Here is a 26,319-nt window from a genome sequence, read left to right as displayed (position 1 = left end):
TAAATAAATAAATAGGTAGGGCTGGAGATGTGGCTCAGTGGTTAAGTGCCCCGGGTTCAATCCCTGGTACAAAAACAAATAAAATCACACAGCATCTTTTTCTCAAAAATCACTTAAAGCTTGATTTAAACTGATGCCCTAAAAGGAAACATCTTGTGACAGCATTAGCATTATTACCTCAGGAACATTTTCCCTGAGTCATGCCACATGGGGAAAGTAACAGATCACACCCTTGGGAAGGACAGCGTTCCAATCAAGGATTCCTGAGTTGCAGGATGTTGCAGTGAAAAGCAAGCAATGTCGTAGGGGCGACCTCAGGGAAAGGAGCCCAGAGCAGCGCAGAGGAATGTGTTCGCATTCCTGAGCTACAGAGGTCAGTCAGGGGAATGACGTGCCAACTTCTCCTGCCTTGTGTTTACCGGAGCTTAGAAGGTAGCCATGCAGATTCAGACCCCCGATTTCTGCCCTGTTTCAAGGGAAGTTTAGACTCAGCCGGTTTGTCACATATGATCTGCCTCAAAGACATATAAGACAACGGCATTTAAAATGCAAAATTTCAAGAGAAAAAGGTCATATAAGCTGCAGGGACTGATCTGCAAACGACATATGGGAAACATCTGCTTATCGCTTTATGGTATGGATTTTTTTTTTTTTTTTTTTTCTCAAAATCCTCTCAAGTACTTAAGTGTCTCGGGGGATTGGTTTCTAGGGATCTCTTGAACAAGAATTGTCCTGGCTCTGTTTACTTTTACTTTAAACTTGGCTTTGTGTATAGAAGACCTACCCAAATGACCCATATGTGGCCCTTCATTAGGTACTGGGAACAATCTTACATACAAGAGACATTTAGTTACAAGCATTCAGGAAAGATGGCAGGGATTTTCAGAATATCAATATTTACATTCAGTGAAAGGGTAACTCTGGATAAAACTGAATGCACAAAAAAATAAGAAGAGCTGCTTTTTCCATATGTACTTCATAGAATTAATCTCAAACATAGCCAGAGTACAAGAGTGTAGAAATACTCAGATTTTCTTTCTCTCTTTTTTTTAAGGAAGTTGTGTCTATCTGTATCCAGTTTCAACAATGTGATTTTAAATAACTTATTTTGTTTGTTTGCTGTTTATTCTTACTAAGAGCGTCTCCTTAAAGGGTCAGGAAGTTTTAACGCAGTACACCATCTGTACAGAACCCATCGGGTCCTAGAATGTGGTTGTATACATACTCTGATCAAGATGAGCGAGGTCATGTTGAATGAACTAGAGCTGAACTGCAGGACAGGGAACTGCCCTATGGCTTTTTGATACAGCACTTGCTAAAGGCTCTGGAAGTGTTGAAGGGGAAATCCCGAGATTACTCATTTCAACTGGCTTCAATTTTAATCAAATAATACAAAAATAAATGCAGAAAAGCTTTTCTGGACTAGACTGACGAAGACTTCTGGATGTAGAGATCCTGTAAATTCCACTCACAGATCAACACGTTCTTTTTAATCAGGAAGCATTTCTGAATTTCTAGAATGTTCTCAGGTGAAGTCTGTGGTCCCCTGGACCACATAATTCAGCAGCATGATGGTGGGGTGCCCCTGGCAGGTCATTTTCTAGAATGTTCCAGAATTTTCTTTTGTAAAGCCATGGTGTTAGTTTTCTATAGTTGCATAAGAAATTATCACTGTTCATGCCGAGAATAAAGATGGAGTTCCAAGGTCTCATCTGAGTCTCGCAGGTGAGGACCAACTGTAAGCAAGACTTGGTCCCTCATGAAGGTCTCCTTGACTTCTGGAGGTCCTCCTGTGTCCTGGCTGTGGCTCCTTTGTTTGTCTCAAAGATGACAATGACACCTTCATCCCCTGTGTCACCACATCTCCACATCTGATTCTGTCTTCCACCTCCCTCTTTCACTTTCTTTTTCTTTTTTTCTTTTCTTTTCTTTTCTTTTTTTTTTTTTGTACCAGGGATTGAACCCAGGGGCACCCAGTCACTGAGCCATGTCCCCAGACCTTTTTATTTTTTATTTAGAGACAGGGTCTGACTAAGTTGTTTTAGGGCCTCACTAGGTTGCTGAGGTTGACTTCGAACTCATGATCCTCCTGACTCAGCCTCCTGGGTCCCTGGGATTGAGGGCATGTGCCACCCCACCCGGCTCCTTCTTTCGCTTTTAAGGACCCCTGTGATTACATTGGGCCCACCTGGATAATCTGAGATGGGCTCCCATAGCAACCTTAATCTGTCTCGAACGCAATATTAGGTAGAGGCTTACAGGCTGCAGGGGTGAACTGTGCACATCTTGGGGGCCATTATTCTGCCTACCACCAGGAGTACAGGAATTTCTACTCCAACCAGCCGCACTAGTGTTTCTGTGGCTCCGTGTCCTTGCCAGCATTTGGTCTTGACAGCCACTGGCTTTCACTGGCTTTTGCTAATCTGATGGGGTGCCTAATCATATCTCATGATTTTAATGTTCATCTTAATGGCTCGAGAGGCTGTGTACCCTTTTTCTTTGGATATTTACTGGTCATTTCTTCTCCTGTGATTTTAGTCATTCATATCCTTAGTGTATTTTCTATTATGATGGTTGCATTTTTCTTATTAATTTTTAGAATTTTTCTAACTTATTCTGGAGATAATTATTTGTGGATTTATCAATTTAAAGTAGGGATCTTAATAGAGTTGGTTAGTTTTTCAATTTTTAACTTTATGGTTTATGAGGGTTTTTGTTGTTGGTGGTGGTGGTGGTGGTGTTAGTGAGAAAACTTTCTCTAGGTTCATAAAAATATTGTTCCATATTTTCTCCTAAAAGCATTAGGTTTTGTTTTTCTGTTTTGACTATCTGGAATTTGCTTTTGCCCATATGAGGAAGGAACCTAATTCCATTTTCTTCTTTGTGGAAGAGCATTTGTCCCAGCACCACTTCCCCCCCGAGGCTGATGTTGCTCTTGTGATCTGCAGCACCTCTTTGATAGGCAGGGGCTCCCATACTCGCCGGGGGCCCGTTCCTAGGCTTATCTACTCCTTACCAATTCCACATTTTCTTAATTACAATAACCTCACGATAAATCATCAGAGGGGAAATTTCCTCACCTTCTACTTCTTTAAATTCCTCTTGGTTGACTTATATGAAAATTTTAGCAACAGTTTATCAACTTCTTTGAAAAATAGGTTTGGATTCTTTTTCCATATTGGATATACAGACTGGTATAATTGACATCTCTGTGACACTAAGTCTTCCCATTCAAGAATATGATTTATCTTTCCATCTGTGTAGATATTTTTTATGTCTTTCAAGAAAGGGCTGTAATATTGGCTGTGCCTTATGTATCTTTTATTAAATTGATGCCGAGGTATCCTACATATGTTGCTGCTACTATAAATGGAAGCTTTCTCCACCAAAGGATATTTTCAATTTATCTGCTAGTATTAAGAAAACAATAGATTTTTTTGTATGTTGATCTTACATCTAGCAAAACTGGCTCAATTCTTTCATTACTAATGTCTTTTAAGTCTTATGGGTTTTCCGTATGTGGGTAATCAACTCATGATGATTGATGAGAGGTTTCTTTCTTCCCATCTCCATTCTTGTTCTTTCATCTTATGTCCTGACGTCCTACTTCGCTGGCTGGAATTTCTTATTCTCCAATGAGGAGAGCCACATCCGTGAGCACCCTTATGTTATTTCTGTTTTTAACAACTATCTTTCCAAGGAAGCATACTTTTATAATTTACAATTATATAGGTAGCTGTTTGTGTGGGCTGTTGTTATGGTTTGGATCTAATATGTTCCATAAAGGTCATGTGCCAAGGGCCTATTTGCTGGTCTGTGGTGCTATTGGGAGGTGACAGGAGCTTCAGGGTGGGGTCCAGTTGGAAGAAGTAGGTCACCAGGAGCATGTTCTTGAAGGGTGTATCTTGTCCCCTGCCCCTTTCTCTCTCTATTTCTGTCTCCTCTCTGCCATGATGTTCTCCTCACCAAGGGCCCACAAGCAACAGTGCCTGGTGGCCATGGACTGAAACCTCTAAATCTGCGAGCCGAAATAAATCTTTCCTCCATTAAGTTGATTTTTCTCAAGTATTAGGTCACATCAATGGGAAACTAACAGTTTTGGTATTTACATTTTATCCATTTATATAAGTTCCTGTCTGTTTTCTAGTTTGATTGTGAGGATTGAATTTTATCAAATGCGTTTTCTCATCTGGTGACACAATCATAATTCTTATTGAAACAGCTAACATAACAAATTAATAGCTATTCTGAGATTAATCCTCTTGCAGTCTTAGAATGAACTCAGCTTAATCGTGATGTATTTTATGTATCTATTTCTGGGTTTGTTTGGATATTTCTTATTTAGTATAAATAGCCATGCTTTTAAATGAGACTACCTGCAATTTCCCTTCCCTATAACGTCCTTCTTTCTTTTTGGTATTATAATTACAAGACATGTAAGATTAACTTGGCACATTCCTGCACATTCTCTTCCCAGAAGCACTTCAAATAAGATGGGGTTTATGTGCTGCTTGCATATTTGTAGGAATTGCCTACTAAACTGTCAGGCACTATATATTTTATTACAACAACTTCTTAAAGTTTCTATGTCCTGTAGTGGGTCTTCCTTTCTTTTGCCTTTTGAATATCAGCCACAACAGATGAATTCATCACTTCCCTTAACTTCTCCCTCCATGATCAATGATTTGTTGATTTTTTAAATAATTCTGTCAATTTCTGGTATATATTTTCTGAAATGTTACTAGATTCTTCCAAGTTATCTTCCTGGAAAAATATTACATTAATCATAATGGGATTTCATTACCCTTTAAGAGTATCCTGATATTTAATTGTGTAACGACCCTAGGTGTCTGTTTTCATCTGATAGCAAAATAGCGCTACTGGTTTTTTGAATAGTATTTGCTCCTAAATTCCATTCATCCCTTTCCCTTTTAAATTTTTTAACTTTCAACATTTCTCTTATGTCTTACATGTTGCTTTCTATCATAGGTAACTGTGATGTATAGTTGAGTTTTCAAAATATTCCTGTCTGACAACATTTGTATCTTAGGGAGAAAATGTATCATTAGCACTTGTGGTGATTATCATTATATTTGGACTTGGTTTTAGCCACATTGTATTGTGCTTTTTGTGGATCTTGATTTTTCTGTGCTTTTCTTTCCTCCTTGCTTTATTAAATAGATCAAAGGGGTTTTGTTTTGTTTTTTTTTTTTTTAATTATCTCTATTCCTTGTATTTGGACATCCATTTCCTTTTTCCTTTTGGTTTTGGTAGTTGCCCTTAAAATTATAACAAACCGTCTTGAACAAAGTAAATTTAACTTTTGGTTTTTTTTAATCATTCCCCTCAACATTGAAAAGATTTCAGAAACCAAACAGAAAATGAGTGTATTTTGGATTATTCTCTTAGGTCTGTCTTCCAGGTCATTAATACTCTCTTCAGCTTTGACTGATTTGCCTTTTAATCCATTCCTTGCTCTTTTAAAATTTTCTATTAGTTTTTCCATTTCTAGAAGTTATATTTGATTATTAAGAAAACCTGCCTAGTTTTTTACTTTTTTGTTTTTTATTTTTGGTGCCAGGGATTGAACCCAGGGGTGCTTAACCACTGACCTACCTTTCCAGCCATTTTTTAAATATTTTATTTAGGGAAAGGGTCTCGATAACTTGCTTAGGGCCTTGCTAAGTTGCTCAGGCTGACTTTGAACTTGGGATTCTCCTGCCTCAGCCTCCAGATCCACTGGGAGTATAGGTATGTGACAAGCAGTCTGACAATATCTTATTCCTTCTCATATTTCTACTTTCTTCCTTTAGTTCTTAAATAATTTTAAACTTATTTTCTGGTTTTGAGCTGAGATTTTAAATTAGTGAAGTTATTGGGTAGAGATGTTTCACTGCTTTGGGTCTGTGGATTCTCAGTTATGATGAATCATTCCCCCACATTTTGAAATATCTATGATTGTGCATCCATTTTTTTACTGGTGCAGATAGTATCTGCATTCTAAACATGTGAGGCCCAAAGTCATCAACCCTTAGGTGTCTTGTAGTGTTCAGCAGAAGAGAGATTCCTGTTTCTCATGCTTGGGCAGAGTGGTGTTTCACCCCTGAAATCCAATCTGTAGACTTCTGAGGGTCCTGGCCCTAGGGAGGGTCTCACTTCTAACTCCCCGTCCTCTGCCCAAGCTCTGCTCCCATGTGGCCATTAACACTGCTTGTGGCTGATGACCTAGCCTCCTTGGCTCTGCTCCAGCTGACCTTGAGCCTGCCCTTCTCATTTAGTTTCCCCCTCTCTCTTTGATACTGGATAGTTTCCTTACTTTATTGTGCATTTTGCCACAGAGCTACTTCCCCAGCACCCCCCCCCTTTTTTTTTGTTTTAATTTTGAGATAGGGTCTTGCTAAAGTACCCAGGCTGACCTTGACCTTGTGATCCTTCTGCTCAGTACTACCGAACTGGCTTTGGACCTCATCTGAATTTTTGTTACTAATATTATTATAAGTAAACACATTTCTAGATTTTTTACAGGAGGTTTTTCAATTGTCATAGTTCTCCATGTATTGTCAGAAGGAGTCACTGAATTTACTTTTATACTATGATCCTTTTCTCTAAGTCTCATAGAATAATATAACGTCCACATAATACTAGGTTATGAAAAGAAACAAGTCTAAAGTCATTTTATCTCCCCCTCCCCCAGCTCCTTTCCATTTTAGGCTTATCCATTCGTACTGTGCTAACCACTGAAAATGTGTTGGTAAAAGTATAGCTGCAACTCCTAAAGGACTGAAGACAAGATAACTCAGAACCGTCTTGGCTTCCAGAGTCAGTCCAAGAAATTCTTTATGTGTTGGTTTACCTTGGAATCACAGAGCCACTTTAACAGCTGACAAGGGTCCAAAAGACAAGTGAAAAAAAAAAAGTTTTCTGTAAAGGGTTGTGAAATAATAAAAACTCACACAAAATGCCGAAATGATTATTTGCATTCACACCTCCCTTCCCGCTGAGTTATGTCTCTCCCCGCCCCCTCATCCCTAGCGCTAACAATTCAAGTTACAAAGGCTAATCTCAGGGGGACTGTCGAGCCCAGCTTCTCCCCTCTTTCCCCTCTGACCCTCCTCCAATTAATCTGACTGCAGTGTAAGCCTTTGTGGCTTAATATTGTGCAACTTCCACGTCCCCCTCCCCCTCCCCCCAGCCCCCTCCCCCAAATCCAGGGGAACTCCGGTGCGGTGCCACGGGCATTACTCATCCCCATTCAGGCTTCGCGGGGTTTATTAAGCTCGGCCCAGCCTCTCCCTCTCACTGCCTGCGCCCTGCTCACTGGAGCCCTGGCTTGCTCCCTCCCGCCAGCCGGGAAAGAACTTCGTCTCTCCAGCAATGCATCGCCTGGTGATTCTGCTTTGCGCTCTCTGCGCTGCAGTGTTGGCCGAGAACTCGGATGACTACGACCTCATGTACGTGAACATGGACAATGAAATATTCAACGGACTCCATCCCACCGAGGACCGTAAGTTCTTTTCAACTTTCTCTGCTAACCCCAATTACATGTCCCGCTCCTTTCGGTCTAAATAACATACATATACTTTGTAGCTAAGGGAACAAGCTAAAGATTATAGTTTGCTTTTGCACAAGGGAGAGATAATTGAGGAAAAGGGGGAGGTTTCGAAAGTTTTTTCTGTAGCAGATACATCATGAGTTGGACCACGCGAAATCGCCGACATCTGGCTGAGTCCAGCTGCATAAACGGCAATTTCATAGAGTTCATCTTAAACTCTCCCGGACGGAATGGTTTCCTTCATTTTTGAGATATTTACGGCTGTTACTCTGAGGTGTCCTTAAGAGGAAGGGGGATGTGGGTGAGACCAGGCTGTGCCCGAGGACCACCGAGGGAGGTCAGCTTGCACCGCGCGCCCCCAGGGAAGACCAGGCGGGCTGTAACCTGTGTGTCCCGCGCTCTAGCCACGCCGTGCGACTGCCGCCGGGAGCACTCGGAGTGGGACAAGCTGTTCATCATGCTGGAGAACTCGCAGATGCGCGAGGGCATGCTGCTGCAGGCCACCGACGACTTGCTGCGCGGCGAGCTGCAGCGGCTGCGCGCGGAGCTGAGCCGGCTGGCGGGAGGCCTGGCGCGGCCGTGCCCCGCGGAGGCCGGGCTGGCGGGAGCGCTGGAGGAGCTGCTGCGGGCGAGCCGCGACGCGGGCCGCAGGCTGGCGCGCCTGGAGGGCGCTGAGGCGCCGGGCGCGCTGCTGGAGGAGCTGCGGCGGACGCGGGCGGAGCTGCGCGCCCTGCAGGGCTGGGCCGCCCGGCGCTGGCTGCCGGCAGGTAAGCGCGACGCGGGGGCGAGACGCGACTCCTCGGCCGCAGAAACTCCGCGGAGCTCTGCTGCAGCGAGCCGGGCCAGGGGCGCAGAGGCGCACGCGAGGCGGGGCTTGTCCTGAGCATCCCGGGCCGTGGCCGCCCAGAGGAAGGCTGGGGCCCGGCCATCCGTCTGGAAGCAGACGTCAAGGGCCGCTGACACCCGATCCCGCCCGGCGCTGCAGGGGCTCCACAGGCCGGTTATGACCGCGACCCGAGCGGCTCAGCTTCCCTCCGTTAGGGATTTCCAGTTCTAATTTTGTCCTGCCCCGCTCTCCGCTGGAGCTCTGGTTTCCCGCGCTATTTCAGGGCCCCCCGCCGGCTCCTCCTCCCGGCCCATTCCCAGTGGGAGACTTGGCTGAACCCGTGCTCCCCAAGGGTCAGCAGTTCCCCAGGGCTCTCCCTACCCCGCCAGCGCGCGGGATCTGTGGAAGACGGAGGGCGTGCGTGCAGGCGGTCCTCCCCACCTAGGGGCTCAGAGGGCCACGCGCAAGACAGACGGTCCCCACTCGGTGTACCTGTGGGAACTGGCCCCGGACACTCCATGAACCCCCCCAACAGACTTGGGCTCCCGAGATAATGCATTTTAAAGTTGGTCAAAGAAAGAGATGAAAGACCTGGAGCTAAATATACTCCTTTCTTAGTCAACATTTCTAAGAAATGGTGATGTAATAATCATTTGGGGTTTATTTTAGAAAATTCGTGTCATGTCAGAAAATATGACAAGCTTCATAAACAAAAACAATCAAACAATGCCATCCTTCCCTTCATTTCCAGTAAAGCAACTTCTACCGGATGAGGCAGGGAGAAGTCATAAGCACGTGTGAGAGAGTTTGCAGTTAAACTCTGGAAACCAGGCCAGACTGCTGGTCTGTGCGAAGTCCTGGAGGACTAGTTAGCAGTACAGGGCACACTTTCTTAAATATTAAATACAGCTTCAGAGGAGAGAAAACATAGAGTCGAATGTAAAATAGAGCCTTCATGTGAGAGGAGACATGATCATTTCTCTGTTTTCATGCATGGAATTTCTTGTGCTCTGCAAACCATGTAAAGCCACTGTACATAAAATGTACCTGAAGAACAGAAGAATTACCCTAATCTTCTTCTTCACCTTTGCATATTAGTTACAGCAGAAGAGGGATATGCTTCTGAATTCTAAATGCCAGTTCTTACTACATTCAATACTACTTTTACCCAAAAGGTCTAATTTGTCCACTTTTGGTCTCCTGCCAGTTCAGCTCCTAAGGGATTCCTAATCACTCTGTTGTCAGCTAAGAAGCTGGTTTTAATTTTGCTTGATCTTTGATAATATCATTAGGAAAACCTCTTAGTTAAAAGCTATTTCATGGGAGAGTTTCTGATATTTTTAGAGGCATAAAGAGCCTCAATCACTGACCCCCAAAAGAAGCCCACAAAAAATTGCAACACATATCTCTACTCTATGCAGCCAGTGCAGCCTAGAGAGAAGTGGGGTCTCCCAGATGCAGTCAGGAATGCTCTGGAATGTGATCCTGACCGCCTGGGCTTACTTAAACAGGAAGTCAGTTAATTAGATTGCAGTAGGCACTCTCTCCAAAGCCACTTGACTAAAACTTAACAGACCAGAATATCTCACATGCCCTTGGTTGGATAGGGTAATCTTTTGTTCTATGATCTTCATTTGATTTAATTAATGTATGCATTTAGAAAAAAATTAAACCTAGCAACTTCATTGAAAAATACCTCGTTAAAAATTAATTTTTAAAAACTTTGACATTAACTTTTTCAGGGAACAGATTGAATTTTCAAGAATAACAGGATCAGTTTTGTGCATTAGTATTGCAGTTACTTTTATATGATTTCCTGAGATTCCTGAGCTTCAGCATTTCTTCTAACCATCAGTAAAGGTTAAAATCCACACGTGCTTCATGTTTTCAGGACGGAGCCAGCTTAGAGCCATTTGTAGGAGTTGGAACATAGGTTACAACCCTTTGCATGGACATTTGGTTCCTGCAAATTCTGCCTGTTCACCAGTTAGTGTTGAAATGTTTTCGGGTTTTCAAAACCATTTTAGGGCCCATGGTCAGTTTGTTATAAAGTAAGGGGCTGGGGATATAGCTCAGTTGGTAGCGTGCTTGCCTTGTAAGCACAAGGCCCTGGGTTCAAGGTTCAATCCCAGCACTGCAAAAAAAAAAAAATACCTGGCCCTAATTTCATTTTTAAAAATTCCTTATCACGCCCATGTGCAGGGAGCCCATGTGTTAGAGTTTCAGCACCATCATTTCCCAGAAAGGTCTTCACTTCAGCATCCCCAGCTCCCAGGTGCCCCTGGGGCCTTGAGCAGGACAGAGGAGTGAGTTCACAAACTCTCACCCCAAAGTCTTCCTTAGCAGAAACATGTTCTCCAGCCAGGCCCCTAGGAAGAATTCATTCCTCTTAAACTTTTCTGTTACTGTGCAACTAATATTTATAAGCATGTGAACAAAGCAGGAATTTTGAAGCACCTCCTTGGACTACCCAGTTCTTCTTGAGTGCTTTCTACTTGTGACTTACAAACTTGGGAAATAGAAGGGTCTTTTATAGATAGCAGTGAGGCCTGGAGAGGGGATGGGACTTACCAAAAGCTGCTCAGTACTCATGAGCAGCAAAACTAATTGAATTCCAGCCTCCTAGCCAAATCCAAGGATTCTGTTATTTGGAGGCAATATATAGTGTGCTGTTTAAGGGTGTGGTCTCTATAGCCAGACTTCCATAGTTATCAGCTATGGAAGCACAGATAAGTTCCTTTTGCCTCATTTTCACATCTGTAAAATGGGAATAAAAAGTATATTTTTTAGGGTTGGTGTGAGGATGAATTAAAATAACAACCAATGGATTAGCACAGTATCTGATGCACAGTGACTACCCTTTAGTCATGGTTATTATACACTGTTGCCTTTCAAAGTTTATTTTTCTGCAAACTTTTTGAAGGCCACAACTTCAAACATCTGAGAACATGTGGTTATTAAGATGTATTCCCCAATAACATCACTGTGCTACAATTTTGTTGAAAAGGCATGTGGATAATGGCCACATATAATGAGGCAGGCCCTCTGGGTTTCATGGGTTTATTATTCTAGGATGCTAGTGAAGGCTAGAGGAGGGAAGCCAGTCAGCTCTGAACCCCTGGGAATTATAGGTCATTGTCTTAAGTTAGCTCATTGTGATTCAACGTTAAAAAAAAAAAAAAGTTAATTGGGAGGGGAGGTGGTTGTTGGTAGTTTTTATTACTTTGCGGGTTTGGAGGGTTGGCCTTTCTATCTGCGGGCTCACCCCTCTATTCAGATGCTTCATTGAGTAGGACAGACGACTTTCTTGTCATCTTCTTTGAGCGATCAGACTCGAGGACCCTCAGTCACCATGCAACATTGCATATTGTTATCAATTACAGTCACTAACGTGCCTGTGCCAAAGTCACTCAGTGAGACTCGTTCTGAGCTTCTCTCCCATTCCTCCTCCTTGCTGCTCCAGGCTGCGAAACGGCGCTCTTATTCCCCATGCGTTCCAAGAAGATTTTCGGAAGCGTGCATCCGGTGAGACCCATGAAGCTGGAGTCCCTCAGTGCCTGCATCTGGGTCAAAGCCACCGAGGTCTTGAACAAGACCGTCCTGTTCTCCTACGGCACCAAGAGGAATCCCTACGAGATCCAGCTGTACCTCGGCCCGCAGGCGGTGGCGTTTGTGGTGGGCGGAGAGGAGAACGCGCTGGTGGCCGACACCGCGGTCTCCCCCGGCAGGTGGACCCACCTGTGCGGCTCCTGGACTTCGGCAGAAGGGCGCGCGGCGCTGTGGGCGGACGGCGAGCTGGTGGCGGCGGCGGTGGGGAAGGCCAGCGGCCACGTGGTCCCCGAGGGCGGCGCGCTGCAGCTGGGCCAGGAGAAGAACGGCTGCTGCGCGGGCGGCTTCGACGAGGCCCGGGCCTTCGCGGGCAGAGTGACGGCCTTCAACCTGTGGGACCGCGCGCTGCGCCCGGAGGAGGTGCGCGCGGCCGCGGGGCCGGAGTCCTGCAGCCGCCGGGGCAACGTGGTCGGCTGGGGCGTCACCGAGATCCAGCCGCATGGAGGCGCGCAGTATGTCTCCTAGGCTTGCGCGGAGTCAAGGTCAGACTCGCTGCAGCCCCGCCAGAGGCCGAGGCTCGAGGCCGGCGCGCAATGGGAACACTTGAGACCGGTCGACTTGAGAGGCCAGATGGGCCTTTATTTATCTTGGCAAAATCCAGAGTAAACAGCGGAAGGGAGACATCGGAGAAGGCGTGGGGGACTGTCACCAGACCTGGGTCGCGCCTTCAGATTAATGCGGTGTCGCTGTCAGATAAACGCCAAATAATTGAAAAGGGCTGTACTGTTGAACAGAGGGGCGACTGTTCTGCTCTCCTTTGGTTAATTTATTTTTGGCCAGAGATGAATTTTGCATTGGAAGAATTACAAAACAGGATCGGTTGTCCACTGTTCATTCTTACTGGTATGTACTTTTGCTATGGAAAATGATGATAAAAACATATTTATACCACAAAGTGACTTAACGAATACAAATGTAGTTTATGTGTTATGGTCAAATGTCTCTTTTTTTTAAGAGGATAGTTGTGTAAGTTATATTCTGAAATGGTTTGTATTAATTTTATTTTTGTAAAGCTCTGCTGTAAATAAAATGTTTTATAAAACTAGCTTGTGGCATCTGATTCTAGGTGGAAGGCAGGCTTTGGAGACGGGCACTTTCCCTTTTTCATTGAAGTCGGGCAGTTAGTTTTCAGAGACTAATTGATGACATAAATAGCAATGGTTAATGTTGTTAGAAACAAACTGTTGAGTCTTAAGTTTGGGCCTCCCCTAAATTCTAAGTAAGAAACAGGATCTTGGCTAAGTCAACTCATCTTGCTGGGGTTTAGTTTCCTGGCCTGAGAAGTCAAGCAGTTGAGGAAGTAGGATCTCTAGGTCTCTTCCAGTTTGAAGATTCCATGTAACACAAAACAAGCATGCGTTATCCGAGTGCCCCAGAGACAGCGTGGCACCTGCACGCAGTGGTCGCTGGGGAGAACTAGGAATCTGGGAACCAAGCAGTAACTCCTGGGCTCAAGGTACACGGCTCTCATCCTCCCAGGGGAGAGGGTGGCCCACCTGGGCCACTTCCTGGGCCCTGGTGTCTTCAGGGGCTGGTCTTAAGAAGCTGTTTCTGAAGTAGGTGAACCACAGTGCTGGAGTGTCCTTCCAAAGATAGGGCTGGAACAGATGCAGGTCACATCCTGCTTGAAGCTTTGCAAAGAGGGCCAGCGGTGATCTGTAACTAGTCGAGTGTCCTTTGACAAGGTACCTGACTCTCCCGGACCGTCTCAGGAAAAAGGAGGGCGTTGAGCTTTTGGTGCTTTTAGGCAATAAAAATCCCATAAATGTAATAATTTTTGAGGATGTTCCTGATATCATCAGAGTTTTATTCTACCCTTGAGAACCACAAAACCATGCCGACGAAGCCTCTAAATGACTTGCAGTTATGAGCCGAGAGGCCAGGTCTCAGACCCAGGGAGATCACTTCACTGACGTTTGTGAGTCCTCCCCTTGAGGCCCCGTCTGCTAAAGGGTACCCACCCAGACTCAGCAGAGAGTCAGGCATGCCTGCAACTTCCTCTCAAGTCTCCTCATGGATTGGGCCTGTGTAAGAGACCCCAGTTGATGCGGACCAGACAATGCACACTCCAGGCTAACAAAAGTAAAAGTAAGGGAATTTTAACTTCTCCTGGGGTTTCTATGTTGGGGCAAAGAATAAACAAACAGAAGGAATAAAGTAATCCTGAGTCATACAAATAGAAACTTCATCTGCTACAGCAAAAGTCTGGAAATGGGTGCTAAGGACTTCTCATTGTTCTCTGATACTCGATTTACCTCTTTTCCCAAGTAATAGAATTCTAGTTTTAATGGCCACGAAGGTAAAGTTAACATTTTCCAGCATTACCTGTAGCTGAACGTGGCCATGTGTCTAAGTTCTGACCATTGTTGAAATGCTACAAATGATTTTCTTCTTCTTCCTTCTGTCTTATTGGAATGTGGTGATGATGGCTGGAATTTCAGCAACCATTTCAAACCATGAGATTTCATGCAACAATACAGAAGCCGGAGTTTCTGATGATTATGAAGCTACCTGGCCTGGCCTGGGCTGTCTGCACCCAACTTCTTTACATAAAAGAAAAATACATTTTTAAATCTTCTTTACTCCATTTAGTTTATCACCAGATCTAATCCAGATCAGTAATTTTTTAAATTAAAAAGACCATGCATCTTAATCTCTCCAAAATTACCCACAGCCTATACTCAAAAGATACATTTTAATTCTCAGGAAGTTGGATCCGGGACTTTTATTTGATTTTTTTTTTTTCAACTAACTAATAACACTTAATGAGTTCAGAATTCAGACGTGTCAGCAAAAGGAAGAAGTAAAGAATTTTTAAACATGAGAAAATATATTTTAAAAGAAATATCAGCTCGTTAGCTTAGTTTAACACATTGGCACACAATTTCAATCCCAATTTAGTTACCGAAAAGTCATTGTCATATTGTGGCATAGTAAAATAATTCTTTGGGACAAACTATTAGAAAAATGTGTGTGTGACTTAACATGTAATACACTCTACATATAAAGCATCACTTGTGTGGAGTAGGGAGACCATATGACCTGTTTTTCCTGGGACTACTCCAACTTTAGCAAAGTCCCCATGTCCCACGAATTCTGAGTCCCTGGGGAAACTGGGATAGCAGTCACAAGCACATGTGTATGTACGTCTAGTGAAACAACTCTTCAACAGAGAAAATATGTGAATAAAACAGTTGATATGTGTTCCTTGTCTATACATTGTCTTTTAAGTGTTAATTCCTCTCAGATATGTTCAGGACATTTCACTACTCAGTATTTATCACAAAATTTTAGAGATTGGGATTTATAATTTGTAGTTAATTGACTTCACTTTTTTTTCTTTTCCCAGGACCTTGTGCCTGACAGGCAGGCACTCTACAAACTGAGCTAGATCCCCAGCCCCACTTGACTTCACTTTAATAAAAATTAGACTTATAAAAAATAAATTATAATGGATTTTTATTTCATTTATTGCCAAGTCTTACATTAGTAGCTCATCTTTGAGACAGTTACTAAGGCCAATGTTCCTAGAATTGTCTTTTAGATAGTTAAGAAACAGCATTTGTAAAGATAAAAGTCTTAGTTACATTACTTATGTATGCACATGTATTTCTGGATTCCATGAACATGAAAATTCATATTGCTGAACTTTGCATTCAGTTTGATTAATCTGGAGTGCAGAAGAAAGTATGGTGGCCCTCAGGTAAAAAAATCCAACATCCAAACCCCAGCACCATCACCTACTAACTTACTAAATACAAGACATACGGCAGTTTGACTAATCTTTATGATCTCAAGTTGGTCAAGAAATTAGGGATAACAAGACTTGCCTACCTTGATGAGGAGTTATCAAGGACATAATGTACATAAAAGTACTGTCTAAACTAAGAAATAATGTTTGAAATGAAATGTATATCTTAAAAAATTTTCCTTTTATAAAATTAGTGCTTTGTAGGTATGCATGAAGGTGAAATCCACTGTGCTGTGTTCATATATGTATGTAGCATATTTTCCAAGTTGTTCCCAGTGGGTTTAAACATGAATAAACAAAGAAACAAATATGCAAACTAATAAGTGAATGTTAGGATCCTTCCATCTTATGGCGAATGGTTTCAGAGTCCAGTCTGTGGCCCTCCTATGAAGCCTCCTCCGCCACTGTGCAGAAAGATGCCTGTTATGGTTTGAATATGAGGTGTCCCCTAAAGCTCATGTGTGAGAAGATGAAAGAATGTTCAGAGGCGAAAGATTAGATTATGATAACTGTACCTTAATCAGTGGATGAATCTACTTAAATGGAGTAACTGGGGGGGGGGGGACTATAGGCAGGCAGGGTGTGGCTAGAGAAAGTAGGTCACTTGGGGCATGACTTTGGGGTTTAGATTTTGTCCCTGGTGAGTAAAGGGCACACTCTCTCTCTCCTCTCTCTGAAACTGTGAGCCAAAATAAACTTTCCCTCCTTGAAGTTATTCTTATCAGGTCTTTTTGTCACACAAAAACTCACTAAAACAGAAAATGGTACCAGGAGTAGAGTTGTTGCTGTGACTAACCTGACCAAGTGGTTCAGAAGACTTTGGGATGGTTTGCTGGGGGAGGAATTTTGAAAAGTTTACATATGCAAACTGGAAAAGCTTTAGAGTGCTGTAAATGGAGCTTAGTGGGTGATTCCAGTGAGAGTCATAAGACCAGAATGCCAATAGAACTGTGGCCAATTCACAAGATTTCAGAGAAGCAGCACACTATTGGACATTGGACAAGAGGCCATTCATGTTACATTCTAGCAAAGAAGTTCTCTATATTATGCCCACATCTTGAGACTTCCAGTGAAATTGAATTTAAAGACAATGAATGAATTAATCTGGTTGGAGGAAATTTCTAGACAGCACAGCATTCAGGCTGTGGCATGAATGTTGATCATGATTTTCAGTCAAGTTTACTTTTCAGGAGCAGAAAGCAGAAAGATTCCAAAAACTTGCAGGTTGGCCAGAAAAGTGTGAGTACAGCTGGGGCTAAGGAAGTTGTGGTTGTTAAAGGGAGTATAGCCAGTAAAGAGATGCTAAATACTTTCCCTAGAAACAAAAGGAAAGATGGCATGAGACCATCTCAGAAATTGGCAAGCCCACCCCACCTTAGGCTAAAGAGTGTAAAACTAAAAATTCCTTTGAGAAGAGACCACCAGGGTACTTTGCTTGCACAGGGGGAGGGACCAGAAAGTTGTTTCCATGCTCAGCCACCCAGGCATTCAGAGGCCACTCCAGTCATGGTCCCAGGAGGCTGGACTACTTCTTGAGATGGTGGCAGAACTTGGGACTAGCCATGAGGTGCTTGTTCTGCAGGAATGTAGGTTGCTAGAGTTAGGGGGTCATGAAGGTTTCCACTGAGATTTCAAAAGAAGGCCTGGGAACCCAGGCAGAATGCCTCAGTGATTGAATTCTTGAAGGCAGTCACTGAAAGAGTGATGCATGAAGATATGAGAAGGAAACCAAAGCTGCAGTGGAGACCTCCAAGACTAAGAGATACCAGAAATGTGCAATATCTGCCAAGAAAAGCTGCAGGAATTAAGCAGAGACAAGTCAATTCCTGCAGTTTTCCTCAGCACACACTCCACATTATTGTGCAAAGCATAGATGTTCTATTTAGGCCTCTTCCATCTGACATGGGACGTATTATTACTTCTATAATAAATGGGAAGTCAATTTCCTATCTCCGTTTTTCTAAAGCAACTCACCAATCAGTGGTTTGAATTTTGTCTCATACAATTAAAAGAAGAAAGAGGCCATATGGGCTATAACCAGCAAGGTCATGGGCACAGCTGCACAAGCCCTTTGAATATAATATCATGATGCCACACGCCCCAGATGCTGGACATGGAGCTACAGCACTTGTTTGCCCAGCTGGGTTTTGGTGTTATTTTGTTCTTATCTCTTCTTTCTATGCCTCGTCTTCCCTTTTGGAATTCAAATGTTTATCTGTGCCATTATATATTGGATATATGCCGTTTTCTTTTGATCTTCATAGGGGTTCACAGTTAAGAGTTTACTTTGAGACTCAGATGAGATTTTGGATTTGGATTTTTGACAATTCTGTAACTCTTAAGATTATGGGAACTCTTGGAAATGGACTACATGTGTTTTGCATTGTGAGATGGGTATGAGCTTGGGGGGAATGGGGGAAGAATGTTATGGTTTGGATATGTGATATTACCCAAAAGCTCATGTGTGGGACAATGCAAGAATGTTCAGAGGTGAATTATTAGATTAGGAAATCTGTACACAATCAGTGTATTAATCCACTTGAATGGATTAACTGAGTGGTAACTGTAGGCAGGTGTGATGTGGCTGGAGGAAGCAGGTAACTAGGGACATGCTTTTGGGTTGAGATTTTGTCCATGGTGAGACTTCTCTTTCTGCTTCCTGGTTCTGATATCCCGAGCTGCTTTCCTCCACCACACCCTTCTGCCATGATGTTCTACTTTACCTCAGGTCCATCGCTCTGAAATTAGCCAACCACAGACTGAAACTCTGAAACCATGAGACAAAATAAACCTTCCTTTCTCTCAGTTGTCCTTGTTAGGTCTTTTGGTCAAAGCAACACAAAAACTAACTAAAATGATGTCCAAGTTCAGCATGTAGCTTCCTGTCTGTGAGGCCTCCTATACTTGTCAGCTGCATCTGCTGGTGAAGTCACGAAGATGCAAACTCTACTTATATCAGATCCAAACCTTGGCTAACAATTCCAAAGAAATCCTTTTCTGTTACAAGATGTATCTCTGTTTTTTTTTTTATTCGTCTTTCAATTGGATTTTATAATATTATATTTAAAATTTCCCTATATGTATTAACATTCACTTTGAATATTCCTAATAAGTTTGGTAACTTGATGCTTAGAATATTTGATTAATATATTCTTTCCTAGCAACCTGCAATATGGTGAAACTGAAAATCTTTTAATAATAATTATATCACGAATGCTCAATGGCTTAGCATCTCCCTAGAGATGATGAAACTCCATGAATGAATATGGTTCTGCCTCTAACATATTAACATGGGCTGGTACATGGCAAATACTTCATTAGAGAGAGAACAGCAGTAACAACACTGGTGACAATAAGCAGGAGATGCTCTATTTTTAATTCCTCATCCACCCTATATGAGTCATATTATTCCTTCCATAATAAATGGGAAGTCAATTTCCTATCTCCATTTTCTTGAAGCAACTCACCAATCAGTGATTTGAATTTTGTCTCACACAGAGAAAGAAATGAGGTAAATCTATCATAATTAACTGGACAGTCTTCTCCAGGCTGTTGCCAGTAAGTCAGAAAGGAATTTGGACTCTTGCTGAGACAATATTATATTTTCTTTCCAACTTTCTGCTTAGGTTTCAAATCATTTGAGGTCATCTTGTGCCTCATGCCAGAGGACCACGTAAAAGGCCTGTTGATGGAGAGGCGTGGTTCCATGTTGGGGCTACTGACTCAGGAAAGCAGAGGACGGACAGCACTGTTTTTGGGTTTGATGGCAGAGCTGTGCTTGGCATCACAGAACTCCAAATTGAAATTTGGAAAAAGCTCCCTTCAAGCTCTCCAAACTGTGTAGAGTTGGAGACAGCCTCATATCCACAATGACACTGTCAGCCTCCTAGGTGAGCCACGTGGCAACTAGCACAGCCTACGCATTGGTCATGCTTTCATTTCCCATTGCTGGACAGAAAGGTGGCCTCTCCCCGCATGGCTTTTATTATGAACAGACTTGGAATTTGACTAACAGAGATGAATGTTTCCTTCTTATGTTTAGGTCTTTGTTACACCTGAAATTAATTTGTGTATACTGTTCTGCAGACCGCTGTCTCAGAACCATCTATTGAATTGCCTGCTCTTCATTGCAAAGATTTCCTTGCCGTGTGTTCAATGTCCACACATACATGGTTTGTCTTCAGCCTCCCCATTATCACACGGGCTCTTGACTATTCTAGGACCAGTACTGCACCCTCTTAGTTACTGTGACTTTATGTGTCTGGTAGGGAAATGACTACCTCCTCCTCCCCAGCAGCTTCCATCTTCTCCTTCTGCAAAGTACTTTTGGCTACGTGCTCCACTTTATCTCTTGTGCATTTTATTTTATTTTATTTTTGAATTTTAGCAGCCGTAGAATTTAATCAGCATAACCACAGAGGCATTGTCTCCATGCTGTCACACACAGACACAAACACAGATGCAGCACAATATCCATATTTAGCCCAAGGGCATTCCTCCTAAGGATCATTTATATATCTTCATATGCCACAGCCCAACATTTAATAGTGGATATTTTCAATGCCAATTCCTTTGTTGACTTTCTCAATAGCTTCTGCAGACATCTTCAAGATTCCACAGCGTAGAGCATGCTGTTTTCCTTCTGCCATGATTGCAACAATGGTATCTACTGCAGTGGGGTAAAGCTTAGCTCCAGGAGAAATTAAGCCTGGACACAAGATATTTGCTCCGCTGAGTACAAATTTGATGGTTCCTTTATCAACCTGCTGGTGAGGCAGAATAAAAGGATATTTGAGAAGTAACCTTAGGCCCTTCTCTTTGTCTAAAAAATAGTAATTCTCCACTTACTGTAAGGATTTCTATGTGTGCATGGCATCGGACTATTTTGACAGGCTCTTTCTTAGGCATGATATGATTAAACCATGGTTCACTACCTGGAAATTGCTCTATCAACTGGTTCTTAATACCCTTAATAACTGATATTTTCAACTGGATGCAGTTGGACACATTTTATTTTTCATCAAATTTCTTGAACATGGTCCAAGGTGAAGGGGGAGATGATAGGAAAGGGCCCAGAAAGGCAAAGAAGTTGAATTAGCAAGGGTCCGACAGATCCCCTTAAACAAGGAAGGCCGGCACTGACCGTCGGAGCTGTTGTCCTTATCCGGAAGGTGCTCTTGTGCATTAAAATCAGTTTGTTATCTTTAATAAAAATCTATGTTGGTATTTTATAAAAATGTCATTGAATTTATTGAAAGTTGACATCTTTGCTACCTCAAGTTCTCCCATCCATGAGCATAGTATATGGATCCATTTATTCATCTTTTGATTGCTTTCAAAAAGTTTTAATAATTTTACATTTAAGAGTCATATACGTTTTTCCTCTAGAGATCATATAGTTTTCTATTTTAAATAATACTTTTAACTATTTTTTTCCAATTTATCATTACTGACATGTAGAAAAATAACTGGTTTCTATAAATTGAATTACTAAAGTTTCTGCTATTGTGTCTAAAACTGAGTAGAGAATATTTGTATTTTATACTATGAACAATCATATTTTTTAGATAATGTTTGCTTTGCCATTTCCCTTCTGATTCTTTTAATGTTCATTTATTTTTCTGGTCTAGGCTAGGGTTTCCAGTGCCACAGCAAATAGAACCAGATGTAGTAACATCCTTTTCTCATTCCTGGTTTCAAAGTAAAGCTTCTGCTGTTTCACCAGTAAATATATAAATATCAGCTAAATCACATTAAGGGAGTTTTCCAAAATTTCTAATTTGCATTTTTTTCCATAAATGGGTACTGAACTTTTTGAGACACTCCCACTGACCACTGATTACCCTGTTAGTCTTACCATGGGGAATTACACTTTGCAGATTAAGCCATCCTTGCCTTCCTGGGATAGATTCAACTTGGTCACTGTGCATTTTATAAAATGGGGTAATGAAGTTCCTCCTCATAAACCACCAGGGGGTGGTCATGTGAGTGAAAGATCAGTGGCTGGGATATAGCAAGCACTCAGCAAATGCTGACCATCACCTTCTCCCAGCACTGCTAGAGCCAGTACTGCTAAAAGCTTGTGATTTGTGCATCTATGTTCAGAATAAAGAAGGACCTGCATTTCCCTTTCTTACACTTGTCTGGCAATATTATGGACACAAAGTTCTTATTTAGTTGGAGAAAGTACTTCTATTTATATGGAAAATTTTACTTAAAATTATAATTTTCTATTTCTTCCATATTTATTAAAATGTGCCTGCAAAACTAAATGTGACAGGATTTTTTATAGTTTAAGAATTATTTGTTGTGGGTTGACTTTAAATTGCTGGTACAATTGTCTATTTTATATAACATTGGGGTGTGACCCAATATAACTCTGATTATGTTTGTGACCCTCCTTTTATAAAAGGCTTTTTATAGTTTCCTTCTCATTGAGAATTCAGAGGATACAAAGCAAACAAGTGAAGTCTGCATACTTTGAATACAATGAATTTGTATTTACATTTAATGTAAAAGTAAACATTACCTATGTAATGAAAATGACAAAAATTGACATGAAACTATTGAAACAATTACCATCAGGGGTAAAACTTATAAGCATATACAAAGCATCTGGTTTGAAATTAGGGACAGACAAAATAAATTGTAAAAAAAAAAAAAATTGTTAGTGGAATGATAGCTATCAAAGCTAGGGACCAACACCGCTGGCACACCACCAGGCTCTCCTGCTCCCATCTGGCCCATGCTTTGATTAAGGTTCCAAAACGGAGACCAGAGTGTCAGTGTGTACAGATGAAAAGAGTCTTGGAAGAATTGTAGGTATATTGAGATGAAGGATACATTATCTAAAAGATCTTGGTATGGAAAACAAAAAGCTGAAATCTCCTGAGAAAAAGGCATAAAGAATTAAAGAATTAAGTAGGTACTTGCATGGGGATTAAAAAATCAGCAGAACACAGAGGCAGCAGAGACTGCTGAATACACTCAAACATATATACACATCATATATATTATGCACCTATACATAATATGTATGCATATATTATATGTGTATATATAAGTACATATTTGTTAAATCAACGTTATACACACACATACACATATAATATCCTCAAACAACTCTATGTATGTATGGGGACTTAGTAGACAATAGCTCCAACAGGATCAAAAGTGAGATTGTTCAATGGACAGACAGTGAATCTGATTCATGGCTTCTGGGCAGCGGGCTCCATTTTAGTCCTCACATGCACATGACTGAGCCTGAGGTGTTACAGACAGCACAGATTGCACACTGATGACAGGGAACCAGAGGGCAGCCATGCGGGGGGACCAGGGTATGCCCCACAAATGGATGCAGAATCGGTTCATCACCTGCTGAGTTGAGGGAACTGGGAGGAAGCTGTGGTGGTTACAGTGAGGAGGAAAACCCGCGCAGGGGAGGAGTGGCAATGTCATCATGGGTGCCCACATTTGAAGGCTTGTGTGAAGAGCAACAGGGGTTGATGGCCCAACAGGACAACAGCATTAACCAAAAGTGGGAGACCCCAGAGAGAGAACTTTTAATTCAGCCTGAGGAAGAAATGCTGAGCACTCAGATTTGTCCAGAGATGATCTGTATCCTCACAGGAAATAGCAAGTTCCCTGACCCCAAAGGGATTCAAAGTTAGGGAGGCAGTCATGATTGGCGTCACCATCTTGGCCTATACTTATGGGGAGACCGGATCTGCCATTATCTCAGGTAACTGTTGAGGGCTGTCTTGGACAACATGGTGCCTGGCAGTGAGCCAAAGGGCATTGGCTACCAAAATAAGGAAGTACCCAAAAAGGTTGCTTGCTTACTAGTTCCTTGGAGACTTATGACGTGTTAACGCCAAGCTCTAGGATTGGCTATCTAATATCATGCCGCATGTGGACAGCTCGTGATCCATATAGTGCTATGCTGACATTCCTCTACATGCTCTTCTGCATGAGAGAAAGCTTTGCTATAATTGGCTGATAAGCTAGGAGCCAGGGGGAGGAGATAGGGAGAGGGTAGAAGAAGGGAGATAGTGGAAGAACAAAGGAGGCAGGAAAACAGGGATGACACAATAAATCTTGTCAACTAAAGGTTGGTGGTGTCTCCTTTCTCCGCGCAGGTTCCGCTGGACGGAACAGGTAACGACACCTCTATTTACATATGAGCAGACACAGGCTCAGAAAGATAAAAATACAAGCGTTGGGTGGAACTGAGATTCAGTTCTGAGGATGGACTATATCACAACATGGCCAGGGCAGATCTTCCTGATAACCTCCCAGAGCATTAGCCTGCTGGTCTACACAGTGGAATGGTAGGTTGTGGGACCCCGTAGGTACGCACATTATTGCCGGCAACAGCCTGGGTTTCTTTTGGGGTTCGCTCCTTCTCCACTCCCCACCCAGGTGGTAGACCCAAGCCTGGCCAAGGATGTACAGTGTCCCCAGGCAGTGATGATGGGTTGGCTTAGAAATTGTCTGGCCCATGTCAGGTCGAGCAGAGCTGAGGCTGAACATGACCTATTGTGTACCTGGCATTTGTGATGACGAGAGCAAGGAGCTGTGGAGGACAATCATGAACACACAAGTAAACCAGGGAGCAGAGCTGGGCCATGACCTTCAGGACAGCCACTGAGCCATGTGAGAAATTTGATATACTAGTGGGCTCTTTGGTCATGTGCCAAAGAGGGGCTGTTCCTCCTCCTAGCCTCCTCCTCCTCCTCTCCTTCATCAAGCCATTTATACCTGGGGTTTCTACTTAAAATACCACTAACCATAAAATGGGATAACAGGACTTCAGCTCTGGGGTTCTTGTGGGCATTACATGATACAATGGGTATAAATGGATTCATATAATGTGTCACTGAAAGGAATGCTGTAAACTTCAGCCACTGTCATTATTATTAACATCATAATAATCATGATCAAGTGGATGACCATTCAGAAGAAGAAATATGGTAGAATGAAGATCAGGACACTACAGGTCAAAGTCCATGGTCTGTGGGCGAGAAGAACTACAGGTAATGAAGAAAGAAGTCCCCCAAAGACTCCTGGAGCTATTTGGCAGGAGGACAAGACAAAGATCTGCAGAACAGAGAACCTCCCACTCAGAGAGAGCAAAATTCCTCCTGTGTTGCTAAGCCTGTGGATGGTGGGGGAGTTTACAGTCACAGCGATCCTGAGAAATCTAAACCCTGAAACACGCAGTCCCAACTTTCTGTAGGTCAGGTTACCATTCATTTCATGGTAATTTTCATGGTGCCAAATCAAATAAACCAAATCATTTGTTTATTTCAAATGCTTGCAGTGAATTTAGAAAGTATACTTTGTGTTTCAAAGATTTCTTTGTCATTGAAAAAATATTTTTAAAAAACCCAAATGGATGAGTTAAATTCTTGGCGGCTGTAAGGATATAATTCAATATTTTTCATACGTCTGTTACTTGCAAGCTAGACTACCACGGTCTTGAAATGTGTGTGTGTTTCAATGTTTGCAAGGCCCATAAATTTGTTCCAAAAATGTTTCCAAGGAGGTGAAAAAGTATAATTGTTAGTCTGGACTTTTAGCAAATTCAATATCATATATAAAGTGAAATTAGCATTTTAATTCTATAGTCAAAGGAAATTAGAAATGAAAATACTGACTGGGATTGTTAATGACAGCTCTTCACAGGCAAGCACAAGGTCGAGAGCGAAACCTCAGCATCAAGCTGGCAATCTCACGGACTAGGTAGAACTGGAGGACTAGTTAGTCTTTAATCAGGAGGGCTGGGTGGAACTGGGGGACTAGTTAGTTGGCAGTTTTGAGGCTGGGTGGAACTGGACCGCTAGTTTTTGTTCCACCAGTTGAACTGGGAGCACTTCGCAAGAGTGGAAGCTCCTCCTGGGCATGCGGGGTATGTCAGTGAAATTCTGGATGAGCAGCTGGTGCATTTCACTTTTTTTTTTTTTTTAAGTGAGACTGGGGGCATTTCGACACATATCACATATACTGTATATTGTTCCCTGACCCCAAAGTTTACAAAAATGTTTTGGATCTGAAACCAAGAGAAAATGAGAAGACAAGGTGAATATTTTGTGTAGAGTAATTTGACCTTGTCTGTAATTCAAAAGTTGGGACAATTAACAGAAGGGTCCTGATTTGATTTTTTGTGGTAGTGTTTAATGCACTTTTAAATCAATACCAAATTATGATCACATTGAAGACATCATTACACACTCTGGTGTATTTTATCTAACCAAGGGCATTTCTTAATTTTGGAAACAGCGGGAAGAAGAGGTTCTCATGTTCCACCAGCAGTGGGGTTTTCCCCACCCTCCCAGAGACACCCTCCAGAGCAGGTGGCCAGGGTCGTGGAAAACAGGCCCCTAGACTGGGGTATGCAGGGTTGGAGAGAGCTCACCACTCACCTGATGAGTCCAGGCAACTCATCCACCAGTGGACAGAAGGTTCACCAGCCCCAGTGACCTTACTCATGCTCACAAGTCACTTAGAGGGAGGGTGGAAGACCCAACGTGCCTCACCGCCAGATCTCACTCTCCACAAACAGTAAGCGCTTCAAGAACA

At 42.5% G+C, this 26,319-nt stretch overlaps 2 protein-coding genes and 1 pseudogene across 7 annotated transcripts in view; 1 reads left to right on the top strand and 2 right to left on the bottom strand.

Annotated features, from left to right (window-relative positions):
* The window catches only part of VEPH1 (ventricular zone expressed PH domain containing 1), a 238,800-nt gene that overhangs the window by 163,901 nt on the left and 48,580 nt on the right, over nt 1-26,319 (bottom strand). The gene's annotated exons all lie outside the window — the stretch shown is intronic.
* PTX3 (pentraxin 3) lies at nt 6,404-13,033 on the top strand. The gene is made up of 3 exons (XM_079100400.1): nt 6,404-7,504; nt 7,957-8,319; nt 11,842-13,033. Exons 1-3 carry the CDS (start codon nt 7,375-7,377, stop codon nt 12,450-12,452), a joined length of 1,104 nt encoding a protein of 367 aa, XP_078956526.1. The 5' UTR covers nt 6,404-7,374; the 3' UTR covers nt 12,453-13,033.
* On the bottom strand, nt 15,370-26,287 carry LOC306670975 (malignant T-cell-amplified sequence 1-like; annotated as a pseudogene). Its single transcript has one exon. The product of its transcript is annotated as a malignant T-cell-amplified sequence 1-like (transcript).

Source organism: Sciurus vulgaris (genome assembly GCF_902686455.1).
Source record: "Sciurus vulgaris genome assembly, chromosome: 10".
Taxonomy (NCBI): Eukaryota; Metazoa; Chordata; class Mammalia; order Rodentia; family Sciuridae; genus Sciurus; species Sciurus vulgaris.
Note: the sequence above shows the minus strand (reverse complement) of the source record. Positions and strands in the feature narration are given on the sequence as shown.

Coding starts and splice junctions, on each gene's coding strand:
- PTX3 (XM_079100400.1), top strand. CDS start 7,375: ATGCATCGCCTGGTGATTCTGCTTTGCGCTCTCTGCGCTGCAGTGTTG. Junction 7,505..7,956: donor ACTCCATCCCACCGAGGACC/GTAAGTTCTTTT, acceptor CCCGCGCTCTAG/CCACGCCGTGCGACTGCCGC. Junction 8,320..11,841: donor CCGGCGCTGGCTGCCGGCAG/GTAAGCGCGACG, acceptor TTGCTGCTCCAG/GCTGCGAAACGGCGCTCTTA.